The sequence below is a fragment of the Morus notabilis genome, unplaced genomic scaffold (assembly GCF_000414095.1).
Source record: "Morus notabilis unplaced genomic scaffold, ASM41409v2 Scaffold906, whole genome shotgun sequence".
Lineage (NCBI taxonomy): Eukaryota > Viridiplantae > Streptophyta > Magnoliopsida > Rosales > Moraceae > Morus > Morus notabilis.
In genome coordinates, this window is record NW_010358059.1 from 197,588 (window position 1) to 219,392 (window position 21,805).

General features: G+C 35.5%; 2 protein-coding genes across 2 annotated transcripts; both read right to left on the minus strand.

Moving 5' to 3' along the window:
* Positions 1 to 3,960: 3,960 nt before the first annotated feature.
* On the minus strand, positions 3,961 to 6,241 carry LOC21391418 (neural Wiskott-Aldrich syndrome protein). Its single transcript, XM_010091481.2, has one exon. It carries the CDS (start codon positions 5,534 to 5,536, stop codon positions 4,451 to 4,453), a length of 1,086 nt encoding a protein of 361 aa, XP_010089783.1. The 5' UTR covers positions 5,537 to 6,241; the 3' UTR covers positions 3,961 to 4,450.
* Positions 6,242 to 13,631: 7,390 nt separating this feature from the next.
* On the minus strand, positions 13,632 to 15,454 carry LOC21391420 (cyclin-U4-1). Its single transcript, XM_010091483.2, has 2 exons — positions 15,084 to 15,454; positions 13,632 to 14,193 (listed from the first exon to the last, which is right to left on the minus strand). The coding sequence occupies exons 1-2, from the start codon at positions 15,422 to 15,424 to the stop codon at positions 13,902 to 13,904; spliced, it is 633 nt and encodes a 210-aa protein (XP_010089785.1). The 5' UTR covers positions 15,425 to 15,454; the 3' UTR covers positions 13,632 to 13,901.
* Positions 15,455 to 21,805: the final 6,351 nt, after the last annotated feature.

A 21,805-nucleotide genomic window follows, 5' to 3' on the forward strand; every position in this document is an offset into this window, starting at 1 on the left:
CCTTCCCCGCTTTGCCCTGATAAAAAGCGACCTCCCCCGTTGTTGTCATGCCATCACGAGGGGAGTTTCAAAAGTCTCTTTTTTTTTTTTTTTTTTTTTTTTAAGTATAAATATATCATTATTAGTGTTGTTGTTTTACCAAACTACCCACAGATTCATGTGTTATGCACGTGATTTGTTCCGTCAAGCATTGTAGGAGCTTGGTAAGCGTTTGCTCGTCTGCAACTTAAAATTCAAAAAGTTCTGGGTGCTTTTTTGCTCCTTTTACAACTCTTATATGACCAATTTTTTTTTTTTTTTTTTTTTTAACAAGAAATAAGTTTCGAGAATCAAATAGTCGCCCATTAAAAAAAGTTAGGTCTAATAACTAAAAAAAAAAAGAAATGTTTTTAGCACATTTCAATCGAATGAAAAAGTTTGCAAAACAATTTTTACTATGATATAGCAACTAAAAAAAACAAAAACCTACATGTTTATTTTTTTTTTTTCAAGCGTTGCTATCAAAATCTTCAAAAGGAAAAAGGAGAAAAAAAAGGGTTCAGCTGCTCCTAGAGTTAGTTTCTTATCATTAAATATGGTCAAAATCATACACAATGAAAAATATATAAAATAAATAATTTTCAATAAAAATTCGACAGTTGAAAATATAATCTTTTCAAGTCGTTTATTTTTTAGTGCTTAATAAGAAAATCTCAAGAAAAAAAAAATCTAGAAACCAAAGACAAAAGAGACAGAAAAAATTGCAGAATTTATTTTTAAAAATATATGAGTCAAGTTTTATCATTTACTCTTAATTAATACTCTTTTATTAATATAATTATTTAATTAAAAAAATTATTAATTAAAAATAATGAATAAAAAAATTAACTTTTATATTTTTAAAAAATATTTATCTCCTTAATAAATTTTATTAAGTTGAATCTCACCTACTTATTAGCTGGTCTCACTTCAGATGAGTAGTCAGAGATTTTAAAGATAGGGACGAATAAAGATGCTTAAATAAATAACGAAGTTCTACATGTCTTAATGTGGCGCTATAACCGAACACAGAAACATACGATCTCAAAAGCCGTGAGATGATGGCTTCAAAACAAAACAAAAAAGAGCCTTTGTCTGTTTCGTGTTTGTAGTTAGTTTCATCGGATTCGCCAAACCAAAAGACATGAAGAAGAAGCTGAGGAGGAATTAACGCAAAACGTTCTGGCTTTTCAAAATGAGAACTTGCTCAAAATTTCTGGTCAAATATTACCAATCCAGTGTTCACATGCATGACATATATACGGAGTCAATTGTTCATGAATAGATTAGTTGTCCGCAAAACATATGTTTTCATTGTTGTGACCACAAAACAATATGAAAACAAAAAATAAACCACAAAACACATGAATATTTGGCTTGATGGAATTAAAGGAGTCTCCTTGATGTTTTCTTGATCCGGGGGCTTGACCTAGTTGATTGAATCTCCATCGCTGTTGTCTTGTTAAGGCGTGGAGAAGATCTTGATGGTGTAACTTTTTTCCTAGCAGTGGTCTTGAAAAGTCTCCAAGTCTTTGTATACATGACAACAGAAAGAGGCAAAATATTTAGTCATATATCACTTCATCAATAAGGTTCATATTTATTAGTTGCACTGTCACATTAAGATAACAAATGTTGTCTTACCGGGCTTTGTGGGGAAGATCTTGATGGTTGGCTTGAATGATTTGATATTGTGGTGGGATCTACGTAGTCATTGGATGGTGGAACAGTCCTTCGAGCATTCTTTTTTGCAGCCTGTAATCAACAAGTTGAAGTGGAATTACTCTGTACGTGTCTTGCACAACGTCTGTGCTCGGCCTCTGCCTTACCTTCCTTCCATAACGCCTTCAAAGCTTCGACTAGTCCATTCTGCTTGTCAATGATGAATGTCCAATGGGCAGTAATCGACAGATCGAAAAAGAATCAAACTTAACAGAATATTCTCACTATTCAAACATTTCAAGATGAAATTACCAAAAGCCATATACAAATTGCCCAAAATAATAACAAAATTGTTACCAAATTCCATAGTTAGGGTTCACGAAATCTTACCATCAGCTATTGACAATTCCACTTATTCCGATCGACTCAAACCCTTCCTTCTTCGGTGCTTTCTTCACTGATTAGTTTGAAGGAATTCAAGGCCTCGACTCAAACCCTTCCTTCTTCGGTGCTTTCTTCATTGATTAGTTTGAAGGAATTCAAGGCCTTCAATTCGAAAGGGAAGATCAAGAACAATGAGATGATTTTGGAAAATTTGAACTAGGTTTGAGAACGATGAGAAATGTTGAAATAACTCTGGATTTTTTTTGCCCTAATTGGCCCCATTTCAAACATGTGAGGATTTGTCCTAAATAACTTATTTGCCTTGGCCATGAGTGTCACGTGTTAAAAACATGACACTTATCATTCAAAATTTAACAGAGATGACAGATAAAGAGAAATCGTGCTAACAGATAATTATTCAGAGAAAAAATTTGATATTTTTAAAATTTAAAGGAAAATTTTTGTAACACGCCAATAGTTCAAGAGGTATAAGTATATTTTGTCTTATAAAAATTTTTAGCTCCTTCATGTATTGCTAGATTTGTAAGAAGATTGTAAAGGGATAACTTTCTTGTGAAAATCAAGTCAACACCGTTTACTTTACAAGATTATTATAATGGCATGACAGCAACGAGGTGGTAGGGATTTGGGGTTTCCCTCTAGAAGCATAAATTAGCATTGATGAAAATTTTCAACCAACCTTCACACGACACGATTATTGCAGATTAATTTCAGTCCATTAAGGATTCCTTTACGGTGAAAAGGAAGCTTATTACAACAATCACGAATCCATGAACTTCTCCAGTACCACATCTTATTATTCCTTTTACTGATTTAGTGAATAATATATATTCCTTCAAGATACAGAGGAACACGTGCAAAAGATTCAACATGCTGGAATCCAGGACCAAAGATACCTTATTCTTTTGGTGAGACGAGGATACCTTATTTCATATGCGTTTTTATTTCAACTATTATATATATGTGTGTGTGTGCATATGAAATCCAAGTAAAGATGCACAACATATCTCCAGATTTCTCAATCTGTAAATTCAAAATTTCCTGCAGGTGAACCGGATAAATTAGGTTCGATTCACAACAATAGTTAAAAGAGTTTTATTAGACAAATTAGGTGATGTTAATTCAAAGAAAAAGAAGAACAAAAATCTGATTAAATAATAAAGAAAACAAATATTTGGTACATTGAATAGAAGGATAAAACTGAATATACAAAGCATTATAACAAAATGACAACATTGTATGAGAACTACAATGTGATAAACTCAATTTTAATGGTAATACTCGACCAGTCAAGCACTAAAAACTAGTAAAAGTAAAACAAAAAGCATGGACAGGACAGATGATGCGAAATGAAAAAATTTTCCAAAATATGAAAGGGGTTGGCTTTGAGGATGCCAAACACCACTTTATCCTCGTCAAACTAAAATTTTAAAAGAAAAAACCGAAATTAACCCATAATGTACTTGTAGCCTTACCTTGCAATCACCCAAGGGCGGACTGTAAATACAAAGCCAAAAGAAGAGAAGTTTCCAATAGAAAGTTGCATGTGCTTTTAAAGCTCTAACGACTGGACTTTTATAAATTTGCCAAGAAATTAACAAACTTCAACATCTCAAGGACAGGACACAATAAATAAGAAGTTGAGCTTTTAGAACACACATAAACCAATATATGCTTACAAGGAAACAAACATTTTAGGTTTCTATTCAACAGCTGCTTAACAATAGATAAATTTCCATCAGTTGTTATGCAGTAACCATAGAAAGAAACGTGTATCTAATAATCTTAAAATACAAAAGTTCAAAGGTGGGACAAAATGAAAACAACAAAAGATAATATGTGTACGTACAAACATAATCAAAAGCAGCACAGCACTGGAAATAAAAAGGTCTCATAACTAAATTTTGGTCTTTCTGCCTCCAACAAGATTAGCTGTAGAATACAGATCTAACACTAGACTAGAATTTAACATATTTCCATTCCACCACCAGATGAGACTAGTTTTTAAACCTATACTCGGTCCAAAAACAAAAACAAAAGCAAAAGCTAAACCGATCAAATTTGCAACATAATCCATCCTAATGCTTACAAAAAAAAAAAAAAAAAACCATTGGAACAAAAGAGTGGCACGAAATTAAACTTCAAACAAGAAGTTACTACTAGAACCAAATCTAAGATATATCTGCATAATCTAATAAGATCTAGGCCAAATCCCACTGGTTTTGCTTCTACCCAGAGAGAGAGAGAGAGAGAGACAGAGTCCAACTCCATACGATGCATCTTCACATACCAAAAGTCAAAAAATCCTTGAAAAGAAAATCTTGGGAATTGAATTGCCAATCAGAAAAACACGTGCAAACTGAAGCTAAGCCTCAGGAGAGGGCATTCTCTTGTTAAGCTTCTTCTTCTTCTTGTCAGACATGGCCTTGGCAAACGCCTCAACGATCCGCTGCTGAGAGTCGAGGATCATCTCGGTTCGCTTCATCTCCATCTCCATCCGAATCGTCTCGATCTCCCTCGCCATCTCCATCTTCATCTGCTCCATCCTCACGAAACCCTCCCCCAGCGCCTTTATCGCCGACACCATCTCACCCACCGGATCCCTCTCCCTCTCCCTCTTTCCCAAACCGCTCGCCCTCCCCGAGCTGCACTCCTTCACCACCTTTGTTCCAAAATTCACCCCCGAATTCGAACCCGAATTTCCCTTCTGATCGAATTTCGGAATAAACTTCGTACCAGGCTGTGCTATGCTCACCCCGGTTGGAATTCTGATTCTAAACCCGCCGCCGCCACCATTCCTATACAAATTACCCATATTCTTCGAATTCGACCCGAATCTCAACTCTTCGTAGAGTCGCTGATCCGGGTCTTCGTCGTCATCCCCATAATTATCGTTATCATGATCATCATCGTCAACGGGGCTGTCGGAGTTCTCGGGCTTAACAGAGGAAGGGCCTTTCTCCATGGCATCCATGCGCTTGAAGTGAACCCAGGAAGAATTGAACCTGGAGACCGGCATGGATCTGGCACGCTGGAGCTCCGTGCGGTAGCGCTTCCGGAGTTTCTCCATTTTATGGCGGCACTGGACGGCGGTCTTGGCCGGAGAGGCGGTGGGGCAGCGGGCGGCGACGGCTTCGGCGACCTCCTGCCAGTGTGTGGCCTTGAGATTTCCGCGGCGGAGGGAGTACCATTTGTCACGGTAGGAGTCGATCAGGGCCGCCGTCTCATCGGGAGACCAGCACGGCGGCGGGAGGCGGCGGGAGGAGGACGAGGACGGCGGCGGCGGTTGGGATTGAGATTGGGGCTGGGGTTGGGAGGAGGAAGAAGGAGGCGGCGGCGGCGTCTGCGGCTGCGATGGCAGCGGTGGAGCGGGAAGAGCGAGGGGGATGGCCTGCGGTGGGCCCGGCGGAGGAGGGGAGGAGTCGGGAGGAGAAGGTGCAGGAGAAGCCATGGATTGCGGATCTGGGGATATGGGATTTTGGGGAGAATAATGAATGGTGGAGGTGAAGGATAAGAGAGGAGGCGTAGGTTAGTGGCGGCGGGTGTGGTGGTGGTGGTGGTGAGGGGATAAAGGGGAGAGAAGACTAGGTCTTTGATGAGGAGAGGGATTGGTTAGGGAGGGGGCGGTGATGAAGGATAAGGGAGGCGGCGCACGATAGCAAGAGGTGGTGCGGGTAGGGTAAGGTGGAGGAGGATAAGGAGGAGAGAGAAAGGGGGGGACAGAGAGAGAGAGGAGGGAGTGGGGGTTTTTGACTTGGGGGGATGGTGGTGGTGGAGAAAGTGGTGTTTGGTGACATATTTGGGGGGGTAAATGGTGGGGTTAAAGAGTGGTGTTGGGTTGGGTTTGGGTGGTGGGAGGGAGGAGTGTGCGGCTGATTTTGAGATCTCTAGGAGACACAATAGATGAGGCCACCGCTTAGGTGGGGGAGGGTGTGGGTGTGGTGTGGGCATGGCGTGAGAGGTGGCTAATGTGCGCCGTGCTTGGTAAGCTGCGCACCCAACCCCCCAACACAACACGCGCCTCTTCCTTCCATTACATGATACAACACAGGAGATCCACCCTCTGACCTTTGGCCAATTTGGGGGTCGTCACCATGTGAGTGAGAATAGTGGGGAATTGTGATTTGTGATCAAAATCCACCGTTTAGGGTGTGTGTGCGCGCGTGAGCAGTGATTGGCTTTTTTTTTAGTTTTTAATCCATGTTTAGTTCATAAATTTAAAATTATAATTTAAAATTATTTTTAATTTATGTTTATTTTTTATAAAAAAAATACTGTAATAAATTTTAAATTATGATTTAAATTGTATCACGAATACATTAACTAAACACAAAGAGTCTTATCATGGAATCTCCCATTTCTATTTTTTTTTCGTTAAGTTGTCAACTTTAATTTTGGAAATAGGAGTGATGGTGTGGTGATTTATTGGGTTTTCTCTTCATTTGATTTTGAATAAAGGTAGCTAATAGTAAATTTATAAAATTAAATTAAGTAAATAGTATATATTAAAATTATTTAAAATAAATAATAATTTATTGTGTAAATATTTTATTTACAATTAATAAAAAGATTCAAGAATTTGATTTTTATATCCAAAGACAAACAGTACAAAACATAACAGACATAAAAATATTTATAATCAAATTGGCATAATAGACAAGACTCAATGCATAAATACAAATATGCAATGGTTTTTCTACACGATAACAAAAAAGTGAAGACAAGCACTGCACTGCTACAATACAAATAAAACCCGCCAACTTTAAAAAAAAAAAAAAAAAAAAAAAAAAAAGAGAGAAAATTGTTGAACTTATCTTTTGAGTGCATGAATTTAAATTTTAATTTCTTACTCTTGATTAATATCTTTTTTGTTAAGTAATTATATTAATTAAAAGAATAAATATTAATTAAGAGTGAGCTTAGAGGTATTTATCTTCTTGCCTTAAAGAAAAATTGATACCATATGTCAACATTTAAATGAGAATAAAAAGACAGAGGAATTGGAATTAAACCTAAAATAGAAAAGAAAGGAAGGGTAAGAACAAACAGGACTAGAAGTCCTAAAACCCATCACCTAAATCAAGTAAGACGCAAATGAAAAAGAAAAAAGCCATTAAATGGGAAGTAAATGGTATGCATATAGGAAAATTTAAAGACAGAACAAAAATGATTGTGATTTGAAGCATAACTTACCCTTAACAAAATCCCAATTGCTTTGAGACACTCTTTTCTACTTCTACCACGAAAATATACCATCCCACCCGAAAAATGCACAAGTTTTTGAGAGAACTAAAGAAGAAAGAGAGATTAGGACTCACAGAGCAACCGAACCGAGAGAGAAAGAGAGGAACAAAAGACGAGAAAGAAACAGAAAAAAGAAAAAATGGAAGAAGCTGAAGAGAAAGAACAAAAACACCACAAAAAGAACAAAGAAAAAAAAGGATAGAAAACAAGAAAATAGTTCAACCAAAAGTTTGGACAGTATAAATGTGAGAAGATGCACAGTAAATGCATTTAGATTTCTAATATTAGTTATAAATTATAGATATATTATGTTAGCCTTAATTATAAATATGAATTTTAACCACCATATTCATAAATTCTAAGAATCATCATGTCAAATTATCAATAAAAATATTAAAGAATAAATACTTATTTCTATAGTAGTAGCAATCAACGTCTTAACGGAATATTTACGATGATAGGTGAACCAGTGAACCGGTTATTATTTTTCTCAATCAAATCTCTGGAGCTCCTTAATGGAGCTCCTTAATGGGTTATTTCTCTCTAAATAGGATAGATGAGAAAGCGGCCCAATAATTTGACGTGTTGGGAATTATAACTTATATGTCCAGTAAGATCTCATTAAACTTAATTGAATTAGTATTAGATATCCGGTCATTAAATCCATACTCAATTAGAAGTCTTACGGGCTTTTCCTAATTATAATGCTTAAAAGTCCCATTATAATTAAACAGTTGTGATATAATTGACATTGTTATAAAATTTGTTGCCCACATTATCATTGGGAATAACGTGAATTTCCCAACAGATTCTAGATTGGGTAAAATCCGACGTTGTTTCAGAACAGGTTCCTGTGACGAGCAATACCGCGTGTTTATTCGATGCTTACTATGGTTTGCTAAAGACAGTCCTTTTCTTAATTAGCGGTCATCAGCCAAGAAGTTTTCGTGTAATATTGCTGTGATCTGCATGGACTTCGTCCAAGTCATCTTTCATAATTTCTCCAAATCTTTCCCTTTCTTTCCCACGGTCTCACCTTCCTCTTCTTTTCCTTGTTCCTTCCTCACAACATTGACTTCATGGTCAACCCACAAAACACAAATAAACGCAAAAACTAGTTAACTTCCTCCTTTTATCTTTAGAAGACAAGATCCAAGAATCCATCATTGCATAGCACTAGAGTGAACCCAAAAAGGAAAAAAGAAGAAAATGGCAAACCCACCTGATCAGGAAACAACAACAGGTTGGAAATGGTTCAAGAGCTTCCAATACAACAAAGAAAAAGTTTTCCTAATATCAAACACTTTGGCGCTCTCTTCGGCCATCTTGGTCATCATATCGCTTACTTACAGGTTCCCTTTTCACTTCGAGATTTGGGACGCCACGGTTTCGATGATTATCACTTACGGCTCTTCAGTGTTGGCCGTGACGCCCCGTGAGTCGGTGAGGTTTCATTACGTTCTGTCGGCGGCTGCTATGCCTTTTGCGTTGCGGCTTTTGTGGGAGATTTTCAACTGGTTCAGACCTGATGATCAAGTTTCCAAGTTGTTTCCTTGGGTTGCCAAGACTTGCAAGTCATTTGCTGACTTAGTAAAATTCATACGTCTTAAAATTCATGACATCCTAAAATAAATCTTAATTATATGAGTCATATTTAGATTAATATGATATGTACGTTGAGACTTGGGAGGAAAGCCATCATGAGGTTTGAGGAAATTAATGTGTCACAATAGTGGAATCTCATTTTTTTCTTTCCTTTTGGAACAAAACATGCACACAAAGGTTTTTAGTACAATAAAAAAAAATACACAACAATTTCTTTTTCTTTTTTCTTTTTAATTTATGATAGAGTAGCCTTGTTTTCGTTACCCCTAGTCATGAAGCCGTGATATTAATTATTCAACGGTTCATCTATATATAATTAGGAGTTATTTGTGTTGCACAATGCACATTTTTAATGTTGACACTAATAGCTAAGTGTTGAAAAATTAATCTGGGTAAGAAAGCATATTCACTTTTTTTTTTTTTTTTTTTTTTTTTTTGGTTTGAAGGATGAGAATCTAAAATGAAAAACAAAGCAAAACAAAGAGGAAAACCATCTCCCTCACAAATATCCCTCCTTAAAAGAGAGATCAGACAAAAGTGGATCCTAATTAAGGAATTGACAAACTATATAATATTGATACGGCCTCTTCCTGATCTCCCATATTGCACCACCATTAATTCACAGTATAATCCCTCCACCTCTCTCCCTTACTAATTCTTAAATCCATCCAACCATAAAGACACTTGAAGCTCCTCACATTCACCCATACAATCTTCGAACAAAATCCGATGATGATTTTTGTATTGGTAGCACATTAATGATGTTTTAGCACACGCTGTAACACAAGTCCTCAGTTGAAATGCTTGATCAGCACAATGTTGCTTGCATTGGCCCTTACACTCTTCCAACAAAATTCGATTTCTGTAATGTTCAAGGCAGAATGTTTTAGCACATCGCGAAACACAAATTATTGTTCTAAAGGAAATCTTTATTGTTTCCCACGTTGAAAAGAGTGGGAACTTCTTAAGTTTATCAATCAAAATAGGAAGAAAAACCTCATCAGTGGTAGAATTAGGAAAAAGGATATTATAAGCGACAGAAGGAAAGGGTGTAGGATTAGAGATTGCTTGTATTGCTTGTATAAGCATTATCATTCCTATGATCAATTTAGCAGCTTGAATCTTCTTCCTAATTACATCCATTTTGATCGTAATTTTCTCTTGAAAGACAAATCCCCCCCTTTTTTTTTTTGGCTAATTAAAGTACATAGCAAAGTCCATTAATCATTAGCCCTTTTTTGAATGTGATCATCAGAGGCTGTACCGGTCTTGGATAGTAATCCATTTCTGTGTACATTGGTGAGGGAGCGAGATGATTTATATTGTTGACATGATCAGTTGTACTACTACTTGAAATATTATTATTATTTTTCATGTTTTGTGAATTTCCCACTGATGAGAAACCACTTGGTGGGTTGACTGCGTAGTGCAAAACTGTGTTTCCACCTTTATCACCCCAATTCATCATCTCTTCCAATCCGAGCTTTTCAAGCCATTCCACCAATTTTCTAAAGGTGCTTCAAATCTGTTGTACTTGACAGCAATATGCAGAGCAGTTTCTCCGAGAACCGTCATATCTTTTACGCAATCTGAAGAAAAAGTGAGCAGTTAGTGTTGGATCTTTAAATCCTTATTCTACATTTCAGGAATCATCACACCAAATTACTAAAAAAAAAAGTTAGAATTCTGACATGTTTCCATTGATGCAGCCTTTAGATCTCCGGTAGAATTCTCTAAGATAACGAGCACGACGGTTATTGCCTTCCTCAGTTAAATCTCCTTAGTTCTTTAATGAGTGTTTTCTCTCTAGATGGGGAAGAATGAAAATTGCCTTATGATTTGACATATTAGAGACCATAACCTTAGTTTCTTTATATACTGTCTCATTAGGCTCTTATTAAACTTAATTGAGTCAATATGAGCATCCATCGATTCAATACATATCCTGTTAGGAAACTAGTTGGACTTTTTATAATTAGATCACTTAAATTAACTCAAATAATTAAATAATTTAATATAATTATTAAATAAATATGTGACCCACAATGTAAGAAACTCACGTTTCCTAACGGTTGGTCCATAGTCTCAATCTTTCCACTTATAGCAGCACAGTGAATTGATGTGTTTCCACCTCTTCCCTTCAAACGACATATATCATTTCCATGATCTCCACATGTCCCAAGGCCGAGGCTATATCCAAAGGTCTAAACCCGTCGTCGTTCAGCTCTCGTACAGACTCGGGATTTGGCCTAATCATCTCTTGGACAAAACCAAGTTGTCCTGCTTTTGTAGCAACGTGCACTGGACCCTCATGAAGGAGACACGAGTGTATAATCTGCGAGAATCATAGGGCTTTCTTCAATAAGTTGATGTAATGTTATCTTCCTCAAATAATCTATGGATTGACATTATAAATATTGTTGGTTACTGCAATTTATTTGTAGATCTCTCTGTTAAATAATTTCTCATGTGTTTTAAACCTATTATGTATTGAAAGGGGTCATATATTCGGCCGGTTTGGCAACATTACGCTTAAAGTCCAGATTTTCAATTTAGTCCTTGAACTTGAACTATCTTGGCATTTAGTCCTAACAATTTGATTAATAATTAGTGTAATTACACGCAATAGTTGAGTTTAGGCCCTTTCCATTTGGCGGTCCTCGATATTGCGGATGGGGGGACGTGAAGTGCACCACTTGAACTCTTTTTTTCTGATTAAAAAAATACAAGCAACAGTTAAAAGTGATTTTTTTTTTTTTTTGTATTATTAAGGATTAACTCAGCTAATATATAAAATAACCGTACAATAATTAACATATGACAATAATATATGAGCCCTCCCGAAACTAAGTTTGTTTATTTGCGTTAATTAGAAGCAGGTGGAGGGAAATGCAATAAGATAAAAGTGGCTTAACATAGGAAAAAAGTACAGGTCTTCCACAATGCAAGAGTTCAAATTAAACGCACGAAGTGATGACTCTTAATTTGATTTGATCTCATGCATGATGCATACACCTAATCACAACCGACATTAAAAAAAATGTTTTCGGTTCCTCTTGTTGACCAATTGTTCACACAATTTAATTGGTGGGGTTCCTCAGATCTTATTGTTGTACTCCACGTTTTTTTTTTTTTCCCCCGCTCGGAATGTTGTACTCCACTTGGTTACTTCCTAGACATTACAAATAATTAGTCAATAACGGTGAGGGAAAAGTTTATTCTGCTATGACGTATAAGCATGCATAATCACTTGACACTGCAAAAACAAAAAAAACAAAAAAAACAAAAAACAGAGCTTTCAATTCATGGCAATTTGTTACTTCCAACGACGACACTGCATCGCTAAAAATACGAGTGTCACTTGAAGCTTTCAATGAAATAGTTCATTAACAAATCAATGAGAATTTCTAATAGGCTATTAAAAGAAGATGCGTTTTTTTTTTAATTTTTTTTATCATCAAAGATGCTATGTTATAGGTCTAAATTATAGCCCAGTAAAAATGATAACTTTAAAGATTAAGGGTGTGTTCGACAACCTCAAAAATTCAAAAAAAAAAAAGGTAATTCGAGTTCCAACTTTATTTAAATTTATGTTCTTTTAAGTTTGAATTCGAGTTTGGGATTAAAATTCGAGTTCAACTTTCCCTTTTAACTCGAGTTTAGAAACTCAAACTCAAATTAATAAACAATATTTTTTTATTCTTAAAAATGCTATAACTTTTTCGTTTTAATCCTGATTGAGATGATTTTTTTTCTATGCGTTGACAACGAAAAGACGAATAAAACCACACCCATATACCCTATTAAATTTTTTTTATCACCATTGAGTTTTTATTAAAATACTATCTAAATATAAATTTAAGTTTTGACTCACTCAAATATAAACTCAAAAAGATTTATATCTCAAATCATAACTCATATGTACACAACCAAACACAAACTCAAGTTACAACTTTAACTCAAATTATAATTCAAATTCAATTCAAGAACTACACTTAAATCACACTCCAAAATAACAGACCATTGAGAAAAGACCAATCATGGGCAACTAGTTATATATATATATATATATATATGTGGAGAGAGAGAGTTTAATTGTCTTTAATTTTTTGGACAGAAAGTTACATATGAAAGTAGGTAATTGTTATGTTATAATATTCAAAAAAAAAAAATTATACTATATGACCACAATTCATGACAAAGCATGACCACAAATATATCCCATATGCGCTTATATACACAGCTTCTTCATTGGCAGCTATCTATATAATGAAAGAGAATCCCAACCTGGATATATATATATATATACGAGTAACAATTTTCAACAATAATATAATAGAACGTAATACATCACAAGAGCTTTGATAGCCAGACTGTAAAGAAAAGACCCCCATCTGTACATGCCAATCGTCAAATCATGACTTTCAGATACAAAATCCATACCAAAAAAAAAAAAAAAAAAAAAAAAAAAAAAAAAAGGGGGGGGGTTTTTTAGGGGGAGGTTTTGCTAGGGTCAGTTGCAAGTGTCACGAAATTGTACAGCCATCCGATCAAGTGAGTCCCATGCCTTAGATTCATTTCTGGACAAATAATGCTATTAATTGTTCAACACCACTTATTATAATTGAAGGCGAGCTTCATAGCACAGGTCCCAAAACTGGGACTCGCCTTCTATAATATAATTATTTGTGGTGCGAAAATATTTATCTTTTTGGACCCAATAATTCAAAAGATGAAAAAAGGCACATGTACCATATTGTAAGAACGTTGCGTGACACTCTTAAAATGATATTACACAGACGAAAAGTTTAGTTCACTAAGCCGCCAACAACAACAAGAAGAAAAGAAGAAGAAAAGGAGAGTGATCCACTTGATGTACCTCTAAATTAAGCCTAGTTATCAAAGTGTTGAAAACAATATTGGGCTTAATTTTCAAGAAGGGCTTTGTATTTTGTAAATTAAATTAATTAAACAGCCAGTTGCTGTTGTTGCCGCTTTTGACGGGAGGATTCTTCGTCGCTGAAGCACAAGTGGAGGTTGAGCGATTTTCCAAAGCTGAGGGAAGAATCTGCTGCAGCATGATCTAGTGGTGGTTGCATAAGGAGCATCTCTCTTTGCAGATAACAACAGTAAGTTTGGAATGTGGTGGGGCTCACATTCAAGTGGAAGCCCAACCCAAATAGGAAATCCACTTCAAGAAAATTCATTTCTCTTGTGTTGATTCCTCCAACTTTTGCATAGTAAGCATTGTTGTAGTACCTGAATTAAGTAGATATACAATATTAGCACAAGTGAACGCTCTTAAGTATTAATTAGGAAGGGTCGACTGAGTATATATACAAGTATATATAATAATATACAATTTAAACTTTGCAGAGCATGAAAATTCCTGAATTTGTCAGCTCACTAATAAAAGATGGACGGACATAACCCCGGCAAATGAGATCATTTGTATTTTATTAGTTGTGGTGTTTCCCAACTTTTTATTTTATTTTATTTGGACCCCTATGACATTGACTTTATTGTTTCTCTTTTTATATGATGACAAATATTTTACATTGGATGACAACGGGGAAACAATACCATCAAGCCTAAATCGTTTTATTATAACGTGGTTTGACTTTTTCTGTATATTGTACGTTCATGCTCAATTTGCTGGATTCCCTCATGAAATGCGTCTTGGCTGGCTCTCTAATAAGAACATGAACAGAGCTATAATTTTGCAGGGAAAGATTCGACGATTATGAGATAAATATCATTCTACAGCTATTTTACAAATTTATATGAAAGAGAAATTCAAATAAACGAATTGACTAGTTTATAGAAAGTTTTTAAGAGTTACTACGGCAATCAAACATTCAAACTCCAAAATCAACGGCAGCTTTGATCTAAAACATAATTGTTCACAAACCCCAGATCAGATTCACAAAAATAGAGACAACTAGCTATAATTGATCATCAAAAGTGAATATAGAGTAGTGAAGCTGATCAGAAACAACTTCACATCTGTAGTCTACCAATAACTTTGACATGCTCTAACTAAAAGCGCTTCATAATTATACTATATGACCAAAAATCTGATTAAATTTCAAACAAAAGATTATGTATAAATAATTAAACAAATTGTTGCGTTGATGATAAATACTTACATATCGTCCATGAATTTTGCGGCCACCATGACACTGGTGATGAGCAAGCGATGAACGTTTAAGGAGTTGATGGGCAAGGAGGGTTGTCTCTGTGCAAACCGGTCCAAGTAAACATAAGCAACGACGTAACAAGACGGACTACAATTGGCGTACTTGAAAATCCTCTCTAAATAGCTCTGAATCGAAATGGTCGGTCGAGTTAAGCCATGGAAGACTGAGATTTTCTGGGGCTGGAATTGGCAGTTTATGTCGTTTGATTCGGACACCCTTTGGAGCAGAGAAGAGAGAAATGTGATGAGACTTGTCATCACCTTTGGGTTCTCAAGCTGATCTGCTGCCATTGATGATGATCAGAGGTTTTTCTCTTTCGGAAGTACTGAAAATTGTTTTGAAATCTAGATTTTGGGTGTGTTGGGATATATAAAGGTACTTTTAATTACCAAAAGAATAAAAAACCAGGTAAGTAAGGTGGTCGTTGATGGGTAGGTATTTTTTTACTGACCAAAATAGCCTAAGGAATTTGAATTATGGCTTTGTATATATAACCCTATTAGTGGACTTGATTTACACTTTTTTTTTTCTTTTTTTTTAATTTGAAATGATAATAAAGGGTACTGTGTGTTTGAGTTGGGTAATGATGTTTTGCTTTTCCTCTATTTGTAAAATTTCAAACAAGGTAAAGAGGGAAGAATTAATTAGTAATTAATATGGATTAAATGTGGCCTAGCTTGTGTCTTTTTCCTCTTGATGAAATGGTTTTAGGGCCATTTTTTCTTGTGATTTATATTGTGACAATCGTGATGGGCATGCCATACCCATCATGTGATTTCATGTGGGAAAATTTTGTGACTCTAATTTATGGGTCCCATTTCCTATTAGAGATCTTGCATGTGGTTGATGGTTGTGATTCCATACAATTGGGTGACATAACATGGATTTGCTATGTTGGTCCATGGCATTAGTATATGCTGCTTTTGTCTAAAATCATACAAAACTTTACAAAATTGATTAAATATTTAAAGATGATTGGCTGGAGGCTTAATTCACGGAAGCTGCAAGCTAGCGACTAATCTCATAATATTAATTTAATTACACCCCATTAATAATCCTTTTAATAAATATAATCTTATGAATGGTAAATTCAACTTATAAGATTTTGGATCAATGCAGATCTTAAAGCTTTCATCTAATAGGACTTGCATACATGACTGAACGCCACTTTTTTCTTTTTTTCTCGCTCTTTTTATTTTACAAATTAAGATTCGAACTATATGCCTCAACACTTGAGAATGATATAAATTATCGCAAGTTAATCTTACAACCACAATTAATATTATGATTTATCTACTATTATTATATTAATATTATATAGGGACTATGAGAATCTCCTAAATAAATGGGTGATGATGACTAAGGGGTTATTTGATTGGGAGATCTGTACCTCGATTCGAATTATGGTTCATGGTTTGTTACATTATTTTTTTCACGAAAAATACACGTAAATCAAAAATAATTCTAATTTTATGATTCTAATCCATGAACTAAAAGTGTCTTAAATCATGTCTATGAAACAAAATATTGAACAGCAAAGCCTATATCCGTAAAACAGCAAGGAGTTGGACAACAGTACAAAACATTCATCCTCAGATTCACAAGGTTGGCTCTTTGTTGGACTCTCTATCCGTACTACAGGCTGTAAATGAACTAGATGGAAGTTACACCTACAAAAAATAATATTATAACTGTTACATTTTTTTTTTCTTTTTTGAACTATAGTATTACTTGCTTATAAGCTACAAGCAGTCATTAGCTAAAAATGATATTTTTCCTTTCTTTTTCATTTGCTTTTTTAGGTTACAAATTACAAAAATTTTCTTAGGGTATTAATATAATTATTGTGCTTTGTATATGTCAATTTTACCTAATAAAGATTTTTCCTCAACTTGCCTGATTAATTGTTTAATTTGGTATCTAGCTACTTTCAAAACCAACATGTGCATAAAATTTAGGATTACAAGCGACAGCAAAGCTACGTCCGTATTAAAGGGGTTTTTTTTTTTTTTTTTTTTTTTTTCAATGGGAAACTTTTAGCACTATACAGCTGCATCAGCTGTAACCTCTCTACCCCAACAGTTCACTAAAGTTATAAAATAAAATAAAATAAAAGAAGAAGAAGAAGAAGGTTTGCCAAAAGGTGGACTACCATATTACCACGACGGGTAATATGCTTATATTAAAGGTTGATGTGTGTGTATTTATAAGATGGAGGAAGAATCAAACGAGGTCCAAGGTTAGGAGGAAGAAACCTAGATGGTGACTTTACAGCAAAGATCTTCCTTTTTTTCTTTTTTATGTTTCTTAATCATTTCTTATAGTTTAGGCTAAGAATTAACAGCAAGGATCATTTTTTTTTTTTTTAGGTACGTAGTAATCTTAGTTGTAACTAGTAGTCTACAACTCACAGTTATATAACAATATGATCTATGACCAGCCTTAATTGCCTTCAGCCTGCTTTAGCATTACTCATGATCTGTAAATTAACTTTTATATTTTGCAGTAAAAAAAAAAAAACATTATAGATCTATGTCGAAAAAAACAAGTACGTCCGATCATGATCCTGCATGTGTGACAGGCTAGGTAATATATTATTAATAATGAACCTCCTTCACAATATTCTACTATATAAAACTCTCTAGAGTACTGATCTCGTTAATTAATAGTCCTCATAAAAAATTTAACAATAATATAAAACAAAATAAGAAAATCACATTTCAGAAAAATAAATTGGAATATTAGAAATTAGAGAAAAATTATAAATAAAATGGACCACCCCCATGTTGTTCTTTCGAATGCAACAATAGTGGGCCTCAAGTAACATTAGACTAGGATGTTTGTCGCACCCCGAAGTTGGAGTTAGTGACGTGAAAATTCGTTTAGAAGTTAAACACGATTAGGAGAGTAATTAAACATTTGAAATCATAATAATCAAAATCAAAAGGAAAATATTAAAAAAATCTTTAAACGAGCCCTACATTTAACTAAAAATAAATTACAATAAGTCACAGGGTCTTCCCCACTTTCTGATTTCAAGAGGTTTCAAACTTGAGCCTCTAACATGGTTCAGAGCTTCACCCACAGGATATGCAGTATTGTACATACATGAACATGTAAATAACATTACAGATATCAACCATAGTCTAGAAATCCAAAGTTCAGAGTTTACAGAATTTACAATTCTTACATTTGTACACAAGAAGGACGATCACAATCCTCACTAGATCAGACGGTAGCAATTATATCAGTTATTCAGCACTGCTCCTAGAGTCGCCTGTGAGGGGTTAATATTTATAAAACAGATAAAACGTGAGCGAAATGCCCAGTATGATGTAATTTAAAATAAGCTTTGTAAGCAAATAATCAATTGAATGAACAAGTAAATAAATGAATAAATAAATAAAAGTAGACATTCAGTTCCAACACAACAATCGTAACCTCAGATCCTTTTTCTGAAAGGAATATAAATTGAAAATTTATGTATTACAGGCATCAACAAGTAATTTATCCTCTGATAAATTACTTACACAACCACAAGCACAAGCCTTATCACCATCGTAGTGGCTCGGTCTGGATTTCAGATTCTGCCCCCAAGGATACACTCTTCATATCCTATCTAGGCCATCAGCCGGTTTACCGATTCGCAAGATTTCTTATCTTAAAAAATCATTCATTAAACTTTCTGAAATAGTTCATTATAATTCCAATAGCTAAAATCAAGCTATTGTTTTGAAAATGTTTTTCTTTCGCAAACATGCCCTTTCTTTAAAACATTTGCAAGACCAAAACTCTTTTAAAATCAGACTAACAAAGAAAAGGGTAAGAAATCCTACCTCTCAAGCATCAAACATGTGGCTAGAGTTGCGCTATTTCGGCTTTTGCTTCCTCAAAGCATTCAATTCGACTCCTTAGCTAGCATTGATACAAAACAACACTTTAGGATCCATTTATCATTTCTAAAGTAAATCAATCTCAATTATACTCTTCGATTTCCTATTAGTGCGCCTTAATCCAGTTTCAAGTTTTATAAATCATTTTACGTTTCAAATCATCATTTCAAGGGTTTTGATCTCAAAACATGGATTAAAGATGCTAATCCATCCACTTTAGGTCCCTAAATGAAACTAATTTAGGTCCTCTTTAAAAATTAGGTCAAAACAGGGTCAAACTCCGTGTGCACCAGTTTACCGGTGATAGAGATGTGCAACACCACCGGTCGACTAGTGGTGTGCAATCCGGTCGACCGCATAGATCGACTAGTGGAGAATAGGGATGCGAGAAAACTCACCGAATCAGCCAAAAAACCTGCAATTTCAAGTCCAAATCTAAAACATTTCAAGGGAAAACAACCAAATTTAGGTTCTAGTTACTAAATCAAGTCTAAAGAACCATTTTTTCCCAATTTCTACTGTGATTTTACTCAAAATCCATAAAAATCCATTTCAAACTAAAATAAGTTTTCTAATCCGAGATTCAAGAGAAGTTTTTTAGAAATCTCACCTCAAATCCTTCTCTTGACGTTGAAAACTTCTTAAAATTCTTCTTTGGTTCGAAATCCGGTTGATTAGAGGCAAAAACGGGAGAGAGAGAGAGAGAGAGTGAGTGAGAGAGAACGAGAGTGAGAGGGAGAGTGAGAGTGAGAAAAACGACAGAGAAGAGAGAGAGTGAGGGTGCACGGGAAGGAAAAAGAAAGAAAGAAAAAGAAGAAAGAAAAAGAAGAAAGAAAAAGAAGAAAGAAAAAGAAGAAAGAAAAAGAAGAAAGAAAAAGAAGAAGGAAAAGAAAATGAAAAAGATATGTGTCCAATATTTAAAATGCAGTTTAAAAAATGTGTCTACACACACTCTGGGGTAAAAATCTAAATACTGAGAACATTTAAATTTCTTAAAAATATTTAAATTTATACGTCAAAAACAGTTATTACTGAATAATTAATTAATTAAATCATATTAGACACACTAATAAACCTTAATTATTTTAATTAATCTCGTTTAATTTCTCAGGTGTTATAACGTTGCAACAGTTTTTCAGAAGGCTAATCATTTACTAAAACATGTTAAAAAATAGAAATAAAAACCGCACCCTTACCTTGAGGTCTATTAGTGCTGGAACTTCGGGTCGGCGGGCCGCCCGAAGCCCGAATTTTTTCGGGCTCGGGCGGGCCGGCCCAATTCCCGCCCGTCCAAGCAAGAAATTCAGGTTCGGGCTTGGGCAGCCCGGATTTGACATGTCCACCCTTGCCCGCCGCCGTCTAACCACCGTATACCGCCGTCCGCCGGGATTTTTTTGCACACCGTATCCCGCCGTCCGCCGGGATTTTTTTGCATTTTTCTGACCAAGCCTGAACTGCCCGACCCGAAAATTGCCCGAAAATTGGGTGTGCCCGAATTGCCCGACCCGAAGCCTGAATTTTTGAATTTTTTGAATTTTGCCCGAATTTTTCCCGCCTGCCCGACTTGCCCGAATTGCCCTAATACCCGAAAACGGCTAGTTTTTTGAATTTTGCCCGAAAACCCGAGTTGCCTGAAAATGGCTAGTTTTTTGAATTTTTACCCGAATTCGGCCCGAAAACCCGAGTTGCCCGAACTGCCCGAATTGCCCGAAAACGGCTAGTTTTTTGAATTTTTGAAAAAATTTGCCCGAAAACCTGAGCTGCCAGAGTTTGCCCAACTGTCCGAACCCGAATTTCAAAAAACTAGCCGTTTTATCCTTTTTTTTTTTGAAAAAAAAAATCATTTTTTAACCCCAAAATTTCCCTATAAATACCCCCCATCCCTCACACATTTTTCTCACTCAAACTCTCTCAATCCCTCTCAATCTCTCTCAATTTCTCTCAATCTCTCTCAATCTCTTTCAAGTTCTCTCAATCTCTCTCAATCTCTCTCACAATTTTTCTAAAGCTCTATCTCTAGTGTCTATCAAATTCATCTTATTTTTTTATAATGGATCCTTTTGGTTATAGTGGTATTCCCGTTGATGCCCAACACAATGTAGAAGAAGGGCAATTTCCCACTAATGAGTTTGTTACGCAGCAAATGCAATCTACTAATGCAAGCCATGGTGGACGTACTGGAGGTCGTGGTCGCAATAGTGGGCGTGGAGAAGCGGCAGCGAGTGCGACTACGTCTGTGTCTGCGTCGGTAAGTGTTGCAACCTCCAGGAGAAAATGCAAGTGTACCTCGACAGTTTGGGATCACTTCGACATAATTGACGAGGTGGATAATGAAGGTAACACTAAACATATAGCTCAGTGTAAATATTGTTTATCTAAATTACAAGGCGACACTATTCACGGCACCACACACTTAAGACGACACTCTGAAAAGTGTCTTCAAAAGCTTAGCCAATCTAGCGGACCCGAACTCCGCCAAACACAATTATCTTTTGATCGCGCAACCGGTGGTCTAACCACTTGGAAATACGATCCGCAAGAAGATCGTATGGAAGTTGCGCGAATGATAGCTGCTTTAGATCAACCACTTAGTTTGTAGAGCATCCTAATTGGCAACGATATATTAAGGTTATACACAATCCTAATGCACAGTTCACTTCAAAAACTACTCTTAGAAAAGATTTATTAAAATTATTTAAAAAAGAAAAAGATGCATTAATAAACCTTTTACACTCGACTAGCGGGTGCGTTGCGTTAACGGCAAATATTTGGTCTGCC

What these genes read in the sequence shown, in the direction of transcription:
- LOC21391418 (XM_010091481.2), bottom strand. Translation starts at nt 5,536, where the DNA reads ATGGCTTCTCCTGCACCTTCTCCTCCCGACTCCTCCCCTCCTCCGCCG.
- LOC21391420 (XM_010091483.2), bottom strand. Translation starts at nt 15,424, where the DNA reads ATGGCAGCAGATCAGCTTGAGAACCCAAAGGTGATGACAAGTCTCATC. An exon ending in GCAAAATTCATGGACGATAT is followed by an intron (nt 14,194 to 15,083) that starts GTAAGTATTTAT and finishes TACTTAATTCAG; the next exon opens with GTACTACAACAATGCTTACT.